This window comes from Seriola lalandi, unplaced genomic scaffold (genome assembly GCF_002814215.2).
Source record: "Seriola lalandi dorsalis isolate HSWRI2012SDOR001 ecotype SW California unplaced genomic scaffold, Sedor1 jcf7180002053835, whole genome shotgun sequence".
Taxonomy (NCBI): domain Eukaryota; kingdom Metazoa; phylum Chordata; class Actinopteri; order Carangiformes; family Carangidae; genus Seriola; species Seriola lalandi.
Genome location: NW_019524388.1, coordinates 447,840 through 467,235, shown reverse-complemented (window position 1 = coordinate 467,235; position 19,396 = coordinate 447,840). Strand labels below are relative to the sequence as shown.

General features: G+C 40.0%; 1 protein-coding gene across 1 annotated transcript; it reads right to left on the bottom strand.

The window, feature by feature from the left end:
- Positions 1-379: 379 nt before the first annotated feature.
- Positions 380-19,336, bottom strand: rnf11b (ring finger protein 11b). The gene is made up of 3 exons (XM_023401950.2): positions 18,768-19,336; positions 5,727-5,896; positions 380-4,463 (listed from the first exon to the last, which is right to left on the bottom strand). Exons 1-3 carry the CDS (start codon positions 18,888-18,890, stop codon positions 4,292-4,294), a joined length of 465 nt encoding a protein of 154 aa, XP_023257718.1. The 5' UTR covers positions 18,891-19,336; the 3' UTR covers positions 380-4,291.
- Positions 19,337-19,396: the final 60 nt, after the last annotated feature.

Here is a 19,396-nt window from a genome sequence, read left to right as displayed (position 1 = left end):
ATAAATAATCAAAAGGTTTATTTGGTGCATAAGTGAGGCAGGTATTTTTGTGTCTGTTTTTTGTAAATATCATAGTCACATCTGAGATTAAACCAAGGCTGATAGTAATTTATGTTTAACTAGTGAAATAATGAAGTGAAACCACAAATTAGGCCAAGTTGTCATTTTACAAATCTGACAACATATTAATACCATATTCTGGATACCAAGGTCTAGGATGTCTTACTCCATAACTGATGTTGGCACAAACAAATGGAGACCCTCTAAATGTTAGTCATGGATGTTATGGCTGTGGTACATGGTATAAATTCACAACAAATAACAGGAAATTCTTCCCTTTCTACTGTCTACAAAGGAAATAAATCACACCCACTGACAATTATGTTCTGTTGCAATGTCTATTTATTATTTGCCTGTAGTACATAGTATATGCATATTTATGCTTACAAAAGCACCCATACACAAGCATACAACACACATACCCCATTCACATATGAGCAAATCTTGCTGTTCAATCCGGTATTTAAAGCAAAAAAAAAAAGAAATCCAACCTAAAAGAGCACCGACATACCATTCCTTTGAGTCTGGATATTTAAATAAATAACTCTATCCTGTGGTTTCAAAGTCATACTATCATGGCCCGTGCTTAAGCAACATTCTGTGCAGCTGTTTCATTGTTCACAAACTGCTGACCAGCAGTCATCCAAGAAGTATTAACACAAATTACAGGAAATCTATTTGGGTAAAACATCTCATAAGTTAGCCACCTACATTGTGTCAATGAAGCAGCTCCACAGTGTCCCACTAATAAATGTACATGTAGCTTTGGGAGAGAGCTAGTCTTCACTGGGATCAGGATATGTATGCATATTCTATTTTTTGTGAGACTGATTCTTTTATTTTTTTGAGGAACAATGGCTGATACAAACACCTATACACAATGACAAGATTTAACTTTGTTTATTCACACATTCCCATTATGCATTGCATGTCCCACGCAGCCTTGATTAGATCCAGACTGAGATCGAAACTGTGCCTTCTCTGGGGGAAGGCATTTGTATCCAAAAATGTCATCCACTGTACCGCAGGACTGTTACAAACTGCAGACGAAAGCGGTGGAAACCAGCTATGCAATCCCACAGGAATCCTTAGGAAGAGAGTCAGGTGATGTGACAGAACCCCAATCCAAACACCACGATACACTGACAATTTTTAAAATTTTGTGACAATGTAGGAGGACAATTTTTCTTGACACACTTTGTGTATTTTTCACGACATAACATGTACAATGACTGCCAGCTCAGGAGCAGCATTTTCAGTTGAAACTGTCTGTATATAACCCTCCCCCTCCTGTTTTCTTTTAGTTGACTAGACTCCACATTTTAGCAGCTGATACTCACAGGTAACCTAAGGCCTTTAGGCTCCACCTTACTGATGGAGGACAATATACAAGAAAGAGTTAAGTAGATTAAAGTACTGTGCAAAAACTAAGGTGCTGACTGCCAGCTCACACAAAGGTCATAAAGCCTTGCACAAACACTCACACAGAGATAAACACACACACATACACACATCACTAAAAGGCATGTTTTCAAATTGTATTGGATCTGTATCATGTCCGCTGAGCAGGGGGAGTTTAAATGATTTAACATTTCCTGCATAATTCAAAATCCCGCCGACTCACCTGCATGCCAAAGGTAGCAGGGAGAAGGAAAAAAAAAAACTGAACATTTGCATGTCTTTGTGCTTTTACCAACTGGGTGACTTAGGCGATAGACATTTTAAAATGTGGCAAGGAGATCATTTAGATAGAGGCCTCATCTTGAGAGACGAAGAAAATAATGAAGAAAATAAAAAAGTAAAGAGATATATCCTTTCTAAACTGGGAACTTATAGTCAGTTTATTTTATAACTGCTGATTCTGACCACATCAGGTAAATAAAAATCCTCAGTCATATTCACTGACACACAACCCATTACCAGATTCATTCTGCATTATCGCTGTCCTGATGGTGACACCCGGCATCTTTAACCGTTTCCCCTGTTAATGTTTGCTTTAGATCTGGTCGGTCCAGTTTTATGGACCGTTTTTTTTAAGGGAAGAAAATGAAGCGATAATTCATATATATGCAAATATATTAAATGAGCCCAACCAAGTGTATGTTTTTCATTTTGTTATTGTAATTTGTAATTTTGTCCTTAAAATTACATGTATTGGACAGTAACAGGGGAAGCAACCATAGGATTAATTCAGTAGTTTGGTTAATGTCTCCAGTAATGAATTATGCACCCACACCTGGTTTAGAGACGGAGTCTTTCATTAAAAAATTAGAGTTGCTCCAATACCAATACTAATATCGGAAATGCCTCCGATACTGCTTAAAAAACGCTATCAAGTATCAGCGAGTACTCAAGGCTATACACCGATCCGATACCACATAATTTATTAATAAACACTCAGATAGAATGGCAGTTTTGCCAGAAATGAATTCTTCTTTGCTGCTCTAAAAGAGTAGCTTAAACAGGAAGTTGCGCTGTGCAGCCACTAGAAACTACTCTTTTAGCATGGTGAGGAACTGATTTCCAGTAAACAGTGTAACATTAGCCATTAGCAAAATGTAACTTTGCAATTTGGCAATATTTTACACTGTTAAGTCCCACCAGTAAAAAGGCAACATGTACAATATGCAAGGCTTTAATTTTGAGTTGTGGCACTAGTCTCAGGACAACTAGTGTAGGAAATGTTATTTATTTCAAGATTTATTATGATTGAAATTAGATAATAAAAGAAAGATTCTATGGCATTCATAAATCAGTTCATGTTTTACAATGGGTTTAACCTGAGCTATGCCATACAATAATGACATTAATCATATCACACCCATACAGGTAGGCTTAGTAGTAAACAGCTACAACATTTTTTTAATGCAATGGTACCGGATCAGTCCTCGGTTTTGACCAATTTCACCAAATTCAGTTATCGGAATTGGTATTGGGAAGGAAGAAATGGTATCGGAACATCTCTATTACAAACCATAGCAATGGTAATGAAAATGTAGCTAAAACAAATCACATACTTCACTTTAACATAATTACTAAATGCATATGGTCAACTCTTGTCAAGTCTGATTAAGAAGTGCAAATATCTCTGATTTGTATTAATGTTTTGTTAACTAGTCTACTTGTGCTTTGGCCAATAATCTGCAATCTCACTGTGACTGAGAAAGTCATGAGAGGGTCAAAAGCTTGATGGTAACAGTCTACCAGCTATCCATCACATTAGTGACTAAAGCACATACAGTATTTTCCTTTGAAATGTCTGTGTTGTTAGTAAACACTGGTTCAACTGAGCCCTTATGCTGACTGACAAAACAAACACAGAACAGATTTCACAAAGCCACAGGACATTCGATCAATCCACCTACCAGTCTTATTTTTCTCATAAGAGATCTGTACAGACAGAGAACTGGAGACCCAGGTGCTGTAGGCCTGTGGTATGTCTGCAGAATACATCTGATGGTTGCAGTCTTACGCCTGATGTTCATATCTAGCAGTCTTCATTTGTAGCAATTTTTGCAGGAGACATGAATCTGCAACAAACACCTGGCAGATATTCTGTCGGACACTTTTCTTTGTATTGCAGTGATATGATAGTAATCAGGCTTCAGCAGTCCAAGAAATACAATCTGCAGCCTGATGATGGCAGTCAGATGTCCTTCCTTCTGCACTCTGATGATTCATTTCAATGCTTGGAAGGAAGTGAGAGACTGGGTATGCTTTCATGTGTAGTCACATTCACAAAAGCAGTTTCTTAACCATACCAGTTAACCGTCATCCATTCCCCGTGACTTCCCTTTACTCTTGTATTATCACACTCCCCCCTTGTCAGCTCTCGTCTTTTGTTCTTTTCCTCCATCAAGCTACTTCCTGCTCGTCCTTAACACAAGCACTCTGTCCTTTCCCAGATGCAATCCTGTCCAGCAGGCCAACTGAGGAACTTGTGTATGTGCACAAACACACACGCACGCACGCACACATGCACGCACACAAACACAAACACACACAAACATGAGAGGTCACCATAATTCTACATGATCACTGCTTTCATATCCCCACTTTACTAATCCAGGATACAGTGTGCATACTGTATGTGTGTGTGCCCAGTCTGGGCCACAGGTGTCTGTGGGGATATGTGTGTGTGTGTGTGTGTGGGTGCGTGTGTGTGTGTGCGTGCGTGCGTGCGTGCGTGCGTGCGTGCGTGTGCTTGTGTGCATGTGTGTGTCTGTTTGTGTCAGTTGGTCTCGTAGGAGGAAAGCAGCGCGGCATCCACAGGTTCCATGCAGGAGGGGCAGGTGAAGGATCTCATCAGCCAGTCATCTATACAGTCCATGTGGTAAATGTGCATGCAGGGCAGGAACCGGATGGGGTCTCCATAAACAAAGTCCATCATACAGATGACGCACCTGCACAGGAGAACACAAAGCCACGATACTCATTATTTCCCATTATACTATAATTTGATAAGGATTGGATAACTATATATATATTGCATATCTTAATTGATTTACAGTGCATTATTTCATTTCAATTATAATGAAGGACAATGAGCGCTTCTGCAAAATACAAAAAGGGCACATCAGTCAGATTAACCTCTTCATAGGCATTCAGTGATAGGAAAAAATATAATTCTCATGGCTTTAAGCTTTACCATTTGCAACCTTTGACCTGCTATAAACACATATTATAGTATGTATTATTTAAGCAATATCACACGAGAGGGAGTGATGTTGTACTGAATATCAGTGGCTATGATTCGGTCATAGGTACAAGGATGCAGGCGGCGTTCCGAAGACAATCACAAGCGTGCTGATAACTGGACTGGTACTGAACTGTTGCTAAGCAACACAAACATTTTCCTGACCTGCACAGTGAACACTAGCTTGCTACTTTGTTTACAAGTTACCTGAGGTGCGCACTGAAGTATCAAGGCTTCGTCCCTTCATCCTCTTCTGACGACCATACATAATTTAATTCAAATGTTATTTCTGGAAATATATTCATCTTTCCCATGTTTGTTACAATCTAAGACAGATAATGACCGTTAATGTAATGCTAATTAACGGTTAATAGAACACCTGTAACGTGTGATACATGCGATTAAAAGTCCCAGTGCTGTTATACTCTATATCAGCACTCATGGAATGCCTCTCGTCCAATGAAATTACTTGGTTTGAACTAGCTGTTGTATAAAAATATATAATACATGTGTACACATTACTTTCAGAGAATTAATCTAAAATGCCACAATATGTCATTCAAATATCATAAAAATATCTAATATGTAGAACCATCCATCTCTGTGCTCCAGTAATGCATGCACACTACTATTGACTGACGTTAGTTGACTCATGACATAATTTGAATTTAATCTGCATATGAAAACATCATCCTGTGTGACAGTTTAAGTTATTAAACTTTGTAGGTGGTTACATTTTCTCATGACTCAAAAAAGAGCAAACATGATTTGAATGCAATTGTTTTAGAATCTATATTAGGGATTAGTTTTCCTGTTTTCAGAATGTTAATTTAGTTAAATCCAGCTTAAACATACTAAAGGCCTCCAAAAGCCCTTCTTAAATACAGATCACTGCGTTCCCTTGTTGTTCTAAAAAAAAGAAGAAAGAAAAGATAACTGCTCAGTCTGACCACCAAGGGTTTATACTCACTCTCTGATCTTCTTCTCAGAGCCATCCCGCCCTAGGTCATACACGCCCTTCGGGAGGTGCTGGATGAGCCCGATACGCTGGGCGATGCGAACCTGCTCTTCCTCTGTCAGCTGAGTGGCCAGTCGTGCTTGGCTGGGTGTTGGGTGGTAGACAGGCACATGGATCTGCTCCTGCAGAAAGACAGAAAGGAGACCACATTAAAAAAGTGAATCCTAGTTTTGCAAATACCTTAGAGTCCTATAAAATGAAATTTCTGTATCGGGGAAAGTAGATCTCAGAGGGGAGGATTTACAGAGATACACAGTATAATACACAGAAAAAAATCATCAGGCATGATTACTTACCACTTCATGCAATCGCCTCACTGAGAAACTTATTTCCGTTTTGTCCAAACCATCTGCTCTTCTCACACTACAGCTGCAGTACAGTTATGGCCAAGTTTACACTTCTGAATAATAAGTGTTAAGAGTTGGTTGGAGGTTTGGTTTAGAGGAATTTAGCAATACACTGCAATAACACTAATGTTCTGGTTTCATAAGACCTGTTAACCAAATCTCTCTTCAGCCTTAATTCTACTAGTGTGAGAGGTGACTTTAACAAAAGCAGAAGATGTTGTTCTTGTTATCACTTTCGGTGGAAGTCAAGCCGAGTCTAGCAGATGAGCCACAAGCTTATGAAACTTTCTTTTGATTTTGGTACAAACATGTTCTGTTGAATGGGATATAAATGTTTATAGTAATACTGATTGACAGAATAATGTCACCACTTGCCAACACAATATTGGTAGGCATTACTGTGTAAATCCCTCAGACTGAAGGGTGGATTTCACTACACAATAAAGCATTCAGTTGACTGTAAGAGTTACACAATCCAACACATATTATTTATTTGAATAAATAATCATCCCCCTCAAAAAGAAAGCCTGTAGCTCTGAAATGCTCATAGTAGCTATCATTGATAATTGATTGATCAATTATTAATTACAAGTTAACAATATTTCTGGCTATGTTGTGGGATTATGATCTGAGGCAGTAGGTGGTAGTGTTTCCCACACCTTCCAACAGCTGATGCAGCAGTGAGGTACGTGGCCTCTTCTACCTGACTGAAAATGCATTGTTGACGACATACAGAATTCGATCACCGCGGCATAGAAGTGTAAAGTTTAAAGTGTGATGGATGATGACTCTCTGGAAAATATTCTCTGAATGCGTCATGTAGGAATTGATATGCCACTATCAACATAACTATGATCTCACTACAATCCAAACATCCTGCTAATCTTTCAGATTTGCTAAAAATCTCCCCAAAACTATTGTTCGTTCTGTGTTTCTATTGTGATTGTTTTGTTTTAAGCTGTGTTTTTGCTATATTTGGCAGCTAATCTATAAGAAATGACATACGGCCATGGCTAGGCTATACATGTCATGATTGTTTGTACTGTGATTATCTTGTGCTGCTATAAAACTCAAATAAAGATATTGTGGAAAAAAATAAAATAAATCTCCCCAAAACAATCAGTTTATATGGCCCAGCCCAAAATTCTACTCTTCAATGGGCGGAAAATTGAGGCTGGCCGGCAGCAAACTTCAAAGCAGCCAAAGCCTCCCTGTCTTTCTAAACTTAGGTCAGCAGAAATCTGAATGTAAAAAATGACAAGTCGAGGTTCTTTCATTATATCTGTCCACAGTGTTTTAAATACTGATGCACAAACCACATAAGTAGAAGTGTAATAGTGTTATAATGTAGCGAAATGATAGTGTAATGAAAGTAACATCATATCAAAGTGAGCAACAGGGTTTCAGTATCAGACTATAATGCGTCAAACAAAAAGTCATAACATTACCAAACCCAAAACCTATACTGTAACCCATAAATCTATATAATACTGTATATTACACTAATCGAGATATTTTGTCATACAGAAACCTGAGTACCTGGGGGGAACCCATGCAGGCACAAGAAGAACATGCAAACTACAATCAAGGAAATAAACTGCAGAGTAAGTAATAGTGTAAATAATTAATCAATTAATAGTGTAAATAATTGTTAGCTGCAGCAATGGACGATCACACTTTTACTTTATAACATTAAAGTTCTAACATGCTTTAGTTACCTGAAAAAACTGTCTGTGTAAAAATAAAGCTTTTCAAGAAATGGCAATAGTATGAGAGATTGATCTACATGGTTTTATCTGTTCTACAGTAGTGCAAGCCAACTTTATATCCTTGAATTAAGAGATTCCTTTTAAATGTTAACATATAGCAAACAGCTGACATGAATACAGGGAAGAACAGGTGCACCTAAACTTTGGTTCTCTGTCTTGTGTACTACCTTGGTCTCTCATGTCTTCCTCCACTCTAAAGACAGCTTTCTATTGACTCAACTCTCTCACTTTGTGGTCTGTGACTGTGCCTCGTCCTCATCCACTTCCTTCATTCTCTTCCTCACTCTATCCTATTACTTTCTCATACATTCACTACATTGGTGGTGTGTGCACTAGTTTCTCTTCTTCATCCCTGAGCCCATGCTTCAGTCCACCAACTTTCTCCTTGTCTTCCTAATGTGTGCCAAACCTTCACGTCAGGAAACTGAAAGGATCCAACAGCCAGGTCATGGATTACACTAAGGCCACTCTAATGCCATTAGGTGAGCTCTCTCATTAACCACCTGTATATCCACACTCCACAGGGTGACCTTTTGACACAAAGCACCACACACCTGAATGAAGCTGGAGATCAGACTGGTGTTAGCAGGAAAGAAACCTAACTGAACCTTCTAATAAGGATTTATCGGACAATGTTCTGTTTACTAGCTGCCCTCTCTGATCTGCCTGCACAAAATGGCATTAACTACTGAACTAAACCTTGGTGTGAGGCGGAGGGGTAGGCATGAAACTCAAATTACTCTCCATTTCCTTCTTTCATTTAGGCTGAATGGTTTTCATGGGAAAAATTCAGAATAACAAATGACCAAGTTAACTACAATCAGCCTCCCGGCACACAGCACTTTAAGCCATGAGTCAGCATAACTTTAGTAGTTGAGGCAGTCTGCTGCTCCCCTGACAGCCACTCCTTTTACCATGTCAAAAAGAGATGGCAGCCAGGCAGCAGGAATAAAAGCTACAGACAGGGCCTCAGAGGGGGGCAGCAGCTGTACTCTGTGTGTGTGTGTGTGTGTGTGTGTGTGTGTGTTAGGATGGTCAAGTGTGCAGTGGTCAGCAGTGTTATTGTTGTCATATGCCTCTCCCTTCTTTCATAGATGGCGTGTCAGCTGGGCTGTGACAACTGTTCACTATGTGACCTCAGACTGACCAGAAGGACAACAGTTAGAGAGATGGACAGTGAGACAGAGAGAGAAGGAGAGGTTGAAAGGGTGGCGAAGGGGGGATGGAGGGTGCAGGGCGGTGGCTAACTGAGCCAAAGTACAGACCTTGGTTTCCTCTGCCAAACATGAAGGCACACGGCAGCAGAAACTGTCAGCCTGCCAGGCCAGGGCTACTAATGGTGAACAGGAAGGGAGGTGAAGCTTATAGGCAGCAATGAGGACAGACACACACACAGAGTAAGTGAAAGAAAGACTAATAGAGTGGGGAGGCATTTACCCCCTGTCTTCCATCATCCATCACTAATTGAAAGAAGAAAGAAGAGTGGGAAAATGCAAGATAGAGGCACTCTCTGCCCACAAGTTCAATAACATCCTAGATTCTCCCCAGAGCCAGATGTGTGTTATTTATGCTTATGTGTGTGGCCATGTGAGGAGGGGAAGGAGGGGAAAATGGGTTGGATCCACACGAGACCCTTTCACTTGTAACATTAACAGTTCAATTATCCAGGCAAGGCAATGTTTTTTGGCATTTGCACACAGAGCTCCTATAAATAGATATTCAGCACTATTCCTGCATTAAATGACCACTCCAGACAGATGTGGCAAGATTTTCTACTCACTGGAGAACAGCAACAAGCTGCAAAATGACAACAGAAAAGGGGTTGTGAATACTCAGACAAACTACCTAATGTACAGATTTTGAATCTATGGTGACTTGAAAGTTTGTATTTTAATAATTCTCTTATTTATCATTATTCAAGTTCCCTAATGCAGTGTAGAAAAATATCATACCCTCCACAGAACCTTCTCGCACCACTCCCACAGTTAAACCCATGTCACACTGACCACGATTCAAGCCCTGTTCAGACCTGGTATTAACAACCATATCAGCTGATCTGATCACAAGTGAGCAGCTTTAAGTACAGGTGTGAACGCACCCAAGACACATTTAAGACATATTTGAGATTTGATCACTAAGAACACATTCAGAGGTGGTCTGGGCCTCATTCTTTTAGCACTTTGAACACAAATGCGACCTGGGCCACTTAGACAGACCCACAGTTTCATCATGAACCGGAAATACTATTTCAAATGGCTAAGATCTTTTTTTTCTCTCTCCCTCTTTCTCTCTCTCACACACACACACACACACACATTAACATGGACATGTCTGTCGGATTACCTAAAAACGATGTTGAAGTTGGAGCTAATAAACGTTGAACAGCTACTTTAACTGAAATTACTGCAATGCAGAAAAGACGCAGTTTCATTTCTAGGGAGGTAAACGTCAGGCTAGTGCATGAGGTACATGGTTACACTATACCTACTCCATACCTACGCCACTGATTCAAAGCAGAAGTATAAACCAGACTTAATGTGTAGGCTATGTGGGAAAGGAGCTGCAGATAGGCAGCATGATGACTGTGCATAATTCCTCTTTTGAACACATGCTGTAAGATTACCACAGTGACAAGAAAGAAAAAACATTTCTCATGTCTTGTCAAACCTCAACCATACCCAGTGAAGGAAATATCTACTTGCCCAATGTGGCCATATACTGTGTGCAACCTAAACAGTGCAAATATCCACTTAAGGGGAAACAACACCAGACGCATGAAGCAAATGCAGGCTCTGAAATCTTAGCTGTCTGTCTAGGGACTGAAGAATAACAAACTCTTTGAACAAGACCTGCAGACACCTGCACATAATAAGGCAAGCATGCACGCAGGCAACGAAGAAAACAATGGGAGGAGGAGAAGGATGCACATTCGCATCACAGGATGTGTTTGCTGATGTGATAACAGGACAGACTGACGACATGATGATAACGGTATGTGTATATGCTTTACAACATCAGCCTGGTAAAGCAGGGTCAATTTGGGTCATTGTGTATGTAATTTTATTAATTCTAGTATTTACAAATAACACATGATGAAGCTCACACAAAGCCTTCCCTCCAGCCATATAAAAACGGATGGATGCTGAACAGGTGCAAATTTGGTGGAAACAAAATTGATAAAATACAAAAAAGTAATAATATATTTTCATTGATTTCCACTTTTACCAGCAGCCATAAGCTAATCATGCTCCAGCAGCATCAGCCAATAAAAACTTTTATCTGGCAAGTTATGACAGTCTGTACCACATTATAGACCCTTAACAGCCTTACACTTAGTTATGTCACTGTAACATAATGACAAAACCATCAGTCGCGCAGCAGTCGTGAAGAAGACAAAAGATTGAAGTTGTGGTTATTTGAGTCCTGGCACTTGTGGTCGGCACTCAGGAACAGCAACCTCTGTGAGGCTGTATGTCAGCCAAAGCCCACAAACTATGTCACTGACCTGCAGTACAATGGTTTGTTTGTCAGCACCACTGCCAACCCCTCCCACAATGTCTCTGTTCCCATATTAGGACAAGACTGTAAGTAATCTGTCTCAAAGGGCTTTTTGATGCAGTATATCACACCCTTACACTATCACATCTGATTTAAGGGACTCGTCATACCTGTGGTGACGTCAGAATCACTTTGGTTGAACTTGGTTGGACACCAGATACATGAACTCTAAACACATTGCTGTTATCTGCATACCAAGGGGTTTACACTCTTTTACTGCTTTCCCTGCAACTGCATGAGTGACCATTTGGTTATAATGTTTTACCTTTAAAACATTATAAAGATATCTTACTGGCATTCTACATTCTTTTCATGGATGTTGTTACGAAGAAACATTTCTTGTTTCAGTCAACACTTGCAGTTGCACTGAAAACAACCCACAGCCAACTAAAAGCGTAGCCACAACCATGCAGAAAATAATTGTTTAGTTTGACATCTCTTCTTCTCACTTCCTTCCATCTTTTATGCTTTTCCTCATCTCCACTCCAGGTTTGACAGCTAATTAGAAACCACCTCCAACGTAAACGTACTTTCCCCATTTCCTCTGACCAAGCTGGCTGAGCTCAAATCAAACTGCTGACTCCAAGCCCTCTCATCTTGACAGCAATGCAGTTGGTTGACAGACTCTGTGCTCCTCGACTGATAGTCCATCCGCTGGTTTGTACCGCCCCGGTCTGCTAAATGCTCTGAAAGGAGAGCTGGCTTTGTCTTTGACCAGAGCGGCGGGTGCTTCTTTGACGCTTTTTAGATAATATTTTACCCTCAAGGACTCATGTTCACACAAAAGTGACAGAAACAGTGAAAAGGACTGAAAAAGACAAAGTTCTGCTACATGCAAAAACACAAAAACTCTCTTTGAATCTTTTAAAGTGAGCAATGTGTTCCAGCCAATAAGGTTTGGCCATAAAGGTGACAGCAGCATAAAGGCCTTTGTGCCAAACTGAATGTAATCAATAAAAACTGCTGTCACTGTTCCAATCTCTGAGGCTTAAGAGGGAGACAGGGGCATTACAAGCCATACCAGGGGCCAATTGTACACGCACGCTCACATGCACACGTACGCACACACAAAAACTCTCTCTCCATCTCAAGTGCAAACACACAGGGTTTCCTTATCTCCTTCTCTCAGTAGCCTAGCCCCACAGCCATGAGTCAGCAGTAGAGGCTAACAATTTTTCCATGAATCTGAAATCCTGCTTGTGAGATTCTCGCAGGATGGGAGTCAATTTCACTGTTCATCACTTGACTTGAAAAAAATTCATCCGGAGGAGGCAGTGGCCAAAATCAGTGGTCTGTCCACTGACCATGCTGTATATCGTTATTACCACTAAGGGCGCTGAAGATAGGGGTTCGGACCAGTTAGTGTGTGGTCTTTGTGGTTTTAATCCACCTTTTCCCTTCTCTCGATGTGTTGGCAACGCTGTTAGCCAAACAAATATCAGTGATCATAATGCTTTGTGTATTACTATAGTCTATAATCGATTAACCTCTGCAGATATTCTTATTGTTGCACTGCACATTGCCATTTTATTTAACTTGTGGTCTGGACTGGTTGTTCAGTGGTCTGTGGGAGAGGAATTGTAATAGCAATAGGTCAGTTTTTATATATAAAAATCTAATATGAATTAACACGATTTTCTTCATTTGGAACATGCTGGTCTTTCTATAGTCTTTTTTATTCTTTTTTATCCTCTCCTGTCTGCTCTAACCGGTGCATGATGTGTGTGGATTGAGGACAGGGTTGTGCAGATGGACGATGAGCTCGGCGATCGCCGATCATCAGAGAGAACGCCTGTAGCTCATGCCTTGGTAAATGTCAAGGTGATATTTGGTTTATTTTCCCACGAATGTATTGAGTTACTGTTGTTATTATTATTGTTGCTGTTGTAATTATTATTTGTAGTATTCATTTATATTAAACTAAATCTGCCCTGCCATAGTTTCACACTGATAACCGCATATAGCCGATGCTTGCAACACAGACACGCACACAAACACTCCTAACCAGATGCCTGTCACTGAAGAGCTGCTTGTTGGGTGTAGGTGCTGTGGTTAAACACAGTTGAGATTGATTGATCGATAGACAGACAGACAGAGAGAAAGAACACTTAGTTCGGTTTCTTAGCCTGCTGCTTTTTATGGTTGTAAAAAGAAGTTTGGGACAGTCAGTGAGAGGGAGCGAGACAGAGCTGAAAGCCATAAACAGCTGTTTCTCTGCACCTCCTCCTGCTGATTTGAGTGATTGTTGTGAATGCTCTGATTATTAAATGCAAATAGTAAATGCTAAATTTGTGAAGATTTTATTTCAACATAGCCACAAAAAGTGTAAAATTTGTCAGCCTACTGTCATCACTCTGAGTATCCGAGGAAGTGCGAGAGTGGTGAGCAAAGCTTGCCGCAAGGAGCGAACAAGAGAATACGGGGCCGATGGGACAGGAGTCATTCTTACGGGATTGTGACAAGACAGGATTTTTTTTTTTATTTTGTGATGGGATAGGAATGTTATTGTGAGAGTGGGATGGGACAGGAGGGAAAATCAGCTCCTGTGTCACCGTCTAGTCAGCACTTGTCTCACCAGCTGGTTTCCAAATCACCACATTCGACACACGATATGCTCTAAGCAACACATAACACAGGTCTGCACACAAACACATGGGCACAGGCGCACCCACTGAGGTCTTCACAATAGGACCAAAGAACTTAACTATGCTTCCCTATGCTTTGTAGATTCCTCAGTCGATAAAAAAAAAAAAAAAACTTGCACAATTTGAAATCTCTTTGACAAAACATTAAATAGTCCAATAACCTGTGGTTGACTCATTGGACTGATCTCATCTACTTAGCTTTCAATCCATCAACCCCTAAACCAATCCATCACGTAGGCCTATGTCTATATGGACACCAATAATCTGATACTAAGCAAATATATGCTATTGTTTGATTTTCTGATTATCACCTCAGTTATTATAAGTTATTTCAATAGTACACATTACAGAATTAGTATTCTAGTTATATCATGTTATATCACAGGGAACTTTAAATACTGTATAAATTTAGTTCCAGACGGTGGCTATCAAATCAGGAAATATCAAATATCTGAGAGCTTTACAATCACTTAATTTTTGGCTAGGTGCTACATGTCATATTATGTATTTCACAAACATGTTTTTGCATTAAATCTTTTTAAATCTGTTTTATTGCAAGACGTATCATTATTATGTCTGCCTCTGCAGAATGAGTGGCAGAGAATATAAGGCTAAAGCAATAAAAGCAGTTATAAATCTGAAGTGTTGCCCCATCCCTGCTCTCATGTATGGCTCACATGGATTATACAGGAATATGATTTTGAAGGAATGAGAGTAAAAGAGGCCTTCAACTAAATTATGAAGAGTTTAATCAAAATATTATTTTAGAATAAGCTCAACATTTAAATTGTTGCAGTCTAAACAGTCTGAGCTTCTGTGAATAGTGTCCACATATGGCCCTGCCTTTGTGCAACCTATGACTTAATGCCAGATGCCAATCTGTGCACTGCCTCTTTTCAGCCAGGAAATTATTCAGCACCACCAAGTGCAGCCTTGGGCCAGGCAGTGGATACACCCATCTCCAGATGCTGGAATTCACCGTCCTCTGATTCACCACTGACTGTGGATTCCCAGGAAACAGCAGTCGTTTATAAGCCCCAGGATGAGTGTCTGAAGCACGCAGATTAAATGTTTTATGTGCATTGTACATGTTGTACAACTTAAAACTTGTTTTATATTTTTTGACACACACAACAACGTCAAACTAACTTTAGCATAATATATATATATATATATATATATATATATATTGGCTAAACTACCTTTACTGGACAGCAGTTTTTTCACTTTCATATCTCCATTTTTTTAGGTGTTTAAGGTTGAAGTGAAATCAAAATTGTCATGTTCTCACAAGTAATCTAGGGATCGGGGGGACTCAATGGTAGTATCGTGTGTAAGGCTCCGGTCACAACTTCTCAGTTCTTCCCAATGTACTGTCTCTTACAATTAGTGATGTGATTTGTTGCACAGTTTTCCCGTGGGCATTGGGTACATGTTGCCAGTTTACCTGTTATCTAATTTACAGCTAGGAAAGATTGTGATACAAAGATCTGTCAATTCCAGGCAACTTGGAAAGAAATAGTATGGATCAACTCCCTGAATGAACATGAACCTACAGATGGGTGACCAATTAAAGGAAAAGGAGGAAAGGGTCTACCTTTCTTTGTTTTTTCTTCTTACCATCTCTACTGTTATACACCATAACACCAAAGCAAATTCCTTGTATGTGAAAACCTACTGATTCTGCAAACCAACATAAAGTGTCTTAGTAAGGTGTTGGGCCACCACATGCCACCAGAACAGCTCCAATGCTCCTTAGCATCGATTCTTCCAAAAGATGTTCCCTCATTTGTTGTGCTGATGGTGGTGGAGAGCTATGTCTAACACATTGGTCCAAAATCTCCCATAGGTGTTCAACTGGGTTGAGATCTGGTGACTGTGCAGGTCATAGCATATGATTTTCATCAAACCATTCAATGACCCCTCGTGACCTATGGATGGGGGGTCATCCTGTTTCTCATTTTTCAGGTTTTTCCTTTAATTTGTCATCTGTCTGTCATCTTACTGTTGTGACGTATTGTTATGACTTTATTGTATTTCTACTGTGATGGACTGCTTTTCAGACACAATGAATTGCTGGGAGATTTGTAATGAAAAATCCCCATTCATTCTCATTTTTTACCAGACAGCCAGACAAAAGTAATGTTTCCATCCTGTCCCGACTGTTTTTTTAGGCTGTAAAAACAATACCAGGGTTGGTTCTAAATCACCACCTGTCTTCTGTATTCATTTTCTGTAATTTAACCACAGCCAGAGGTCATATTGTCTTTGTTTTGGATTTAACTGTTGTGATTTCCGGCATCATTTTTTCACCATGCACCTTTGGTATGAAGGACAGACCTGCAATGAGTATACTGGCATTTGGACCCAGGGCCATACTCAATACCTTCTATGAACACAGCAAACTCAATTTCAAGTATAGTGTAGCCTTTAGTCCCTCTTCTAACACACACAGCCCTTTTAACGTGTGTTAAGCCAAACTGCAAGCACACAAAAAATGTGTGATGTGTTCAGATGGTGAAGGTGCCGATTACTGTGGTCACCGGGGAGAAAAGCTCCTGCAGATCTAAAAGAGCCCTTTATCAGCAGGTTTAAACTAGTTAGTTAACCCTCATGTGAAACTCTGTCAGTATGAACAAACCTCACACAGACTTTCTCAAGACAAGTGAAAGCTTAGTCAGAGCTACAAAGAAACTAAGCAATGTTTGTGTTGTTTATCACAATATCTCTCCTCTATGAGACCAGAGCTGGCTGCTTTGACCTAATTACACACTGCTGTATGCCAGACATGACATACAATAGGCCTACTTGTAACAACCTGGACATGGATTCATGTCAAGGACTCCTAGCTCTGTTCAGATATAATCTTTTACTGGTTCCACTGATAACAAATGGCAACTGTTATGAATAACAACTTGAAACTGTCTTGTCTTTGTGATGTTACCTGGAAATTTTTTCATGAACTGACCACACATCAGTCTGTGCCTCTCATGTATTAGCATACAGTGCGTTCAAGTTACAGAGTTAACCATCAGTTTCTCTAAAAGATAATTAATGGGTGACAATTGAAAAAAAAACAGGTGATTGTATTATGCACCATAAAAAAATTTACAAATCAACACACTGTACATTAAATGGAAATATATTACAAGGTCATGATGTTGATGTGATTTCAGCTGTAAAGTCTGACTGAAATATATAAAACAAAACTGAAAAAGACGAAGAACAGCCTCTCTGAGCATGTGCAGTGATGCTGACCCAACACATAACTACTACACTTTCCAAGGATCAAAAATATTTTTAATATTATTAATGTATACACACTTGGGAATGAGAATATGTCACCAAATGCAGCAATATGCATCCGTTATATATTTTCAGGGTTTTTTTAAACTATTGTTGGTTCTGGTCTTTTAAATAACATGTAGATGATGAAGAACTATGCTGACCTCGCCAATAATGGTGATAGAGAGATCTATAAAGGACAAAAAAATACCATCTACCCAACTAATAACTGGTCAATATATGCATGGTGGCCAATGGTAAGAGGCAGCTGGTGATTTCAAATATCCACTGGATATCTAGCTATACTTATAACTATTTCATATAATCTAGCATTTTAAAATCTAGTTATGCAATTATCAAAGTAAAAATATGCTTTTCAAATGACAGACAACATGCAAATTGTCCCTTTTATGTTCATATCTTTGCTGTAACTAGTGTATAATAAAGTTTTGCGCTTGGAAACAGTATATTTAATTCAAAACACAGAAGTATGTAGCTCTCTATAATGAGAGCTCTCATGCTGTACTGACCTGACATCACCTTCAGTTTCCCATTCATTTAAAAGCACTTATCTTAAATCTACAGATAAGGCTTGGCTTAACCTAGTAACAGGCAAACTCTCTGCCAAGGCCTTACATAATGCATACCAGCCACCTCTTAACATAGAAATACACACAGGAGAAGGGTAACACCATACATCGTATTTACAGTTACAACATGACCTGGTCTGTTTGTGGATGATCTAATTCAGGAAATAAGGACACCAGACAAACAAAATTGCTGCCCTGGAGGAGATCAGTGAAGGAAGCAGCTGAGAAAGCTATGAGAGTCACTGTTTTCCAAATCTACAAAACTCCCTCTTTAATGAAGAACTGGGGTCTGTTTCAAGTCCATTCAAATTACAGTTCATGCTGTTAAAGTGAACTTCAGGCCATAATAGACAGTCTGTGTGTCTTAGTTCATCTCGACTGAATAGGAACCAAAATGACATAGTTCAGTGTGTTTCAATGAAGACTATGGCAAGTGATGATATGGTGCTACTGTCATATCAGTGACTTCAGGGAAATGGGAGACACAGTCGGTAACTTCGGATATAACAAAGAGGATTAGTGTCAAAGCCATAACGGGATAGGGTCACTGGGCTGGACTGCTGGCCAAGGGTGATGGATCTGTAAACAGCTGATCTAGCCTCACATGTTAGTTAGTTTAACACCAGTTTCTTGGTTGTTGTCACTGTCAAAAAACTAGACTGGTATACTGGGCCAGACATGCCACACATGAATTAACATCATCCAAACTTCAGGTATTATTTAATTTGGTTCAACCTCTCAGAAAAAACAAAACAACTAGGTGTTCATAAACTGGTCTAAAACTGTTGTTGAAAGTTACCTGATAGGGGGGCGGTGGCTCTTGGTCGGGGTCAGCACCGTCTCCGTAGCTGGCCCGGTCCGACTGAGATTCATGTAGCAAAGAAATATCATCCGAGGTCGGGGATTTCAGACAGTTTCCCATCTCCCTCCTCGTCGGTCAAACTCTTCCTTCTCTCTCTCTCTCTCTTTCGGTGTCGCTTTGCTAACGGCGGGCTTCACGGGCCACTTTCGCAGTTAATGTCAGTGGATGAGAAGGCGTCGAGGAGCCGCTTTTTCCATACACAGCTGATGAATCTCCTCTCCCAGACGACGGGAGGGCTGCCCGTTTCAACAACAACAAAACATCCCTCAGCTAGCAGCTAGCCACACAAAGAGCTAGCCTGCTAACACAAGCTAGCACTCGCAGGGGAGCATCTAGCACTCGTTTAGCTAATTAAAATAAAACCACGACTGAAAAACCTTACAGAGTTTTTCATCCGCAGAGGTAGCGAGGCGAAGAAATGTAATATCCCTCATTTAATTGAAACCGCAAGCCGCAGTGAACCTCCCCGGCTGTCAGGGACTTTCCAGGTTGCAGCTGCCCAACAACGACAAAGGTGGTGATGTAGCAACACGAAGCACCGCCCCTTCACACAACTACACCAATGA

Excerpts from the sequence above, each read along its gene's own strand:
- rnf11b (XM_023401950.2), bottom strand. The coding sequence starts at position 18,890 with ATGGGAAACTGTCTGAAATCCCCGACCTCGGATGATATTTCTTTGCTA. Across the intron at positions 5,897-18,767 it reads AGCCACCGCCCCCCTATCAG|GAGCAGATCCATGTGCCTGT; the intron begins GTAACTTTCAAC and ends GTCTTTCTGCAG. Across the intron at positions 4,464-5,726 it reads TCTGAGAAGAAGATCAGAGA|GTGCGTCATCTGTATGATGG; the intron begins GTGAGTATAAAC and ends TCTCCTGTGCAG.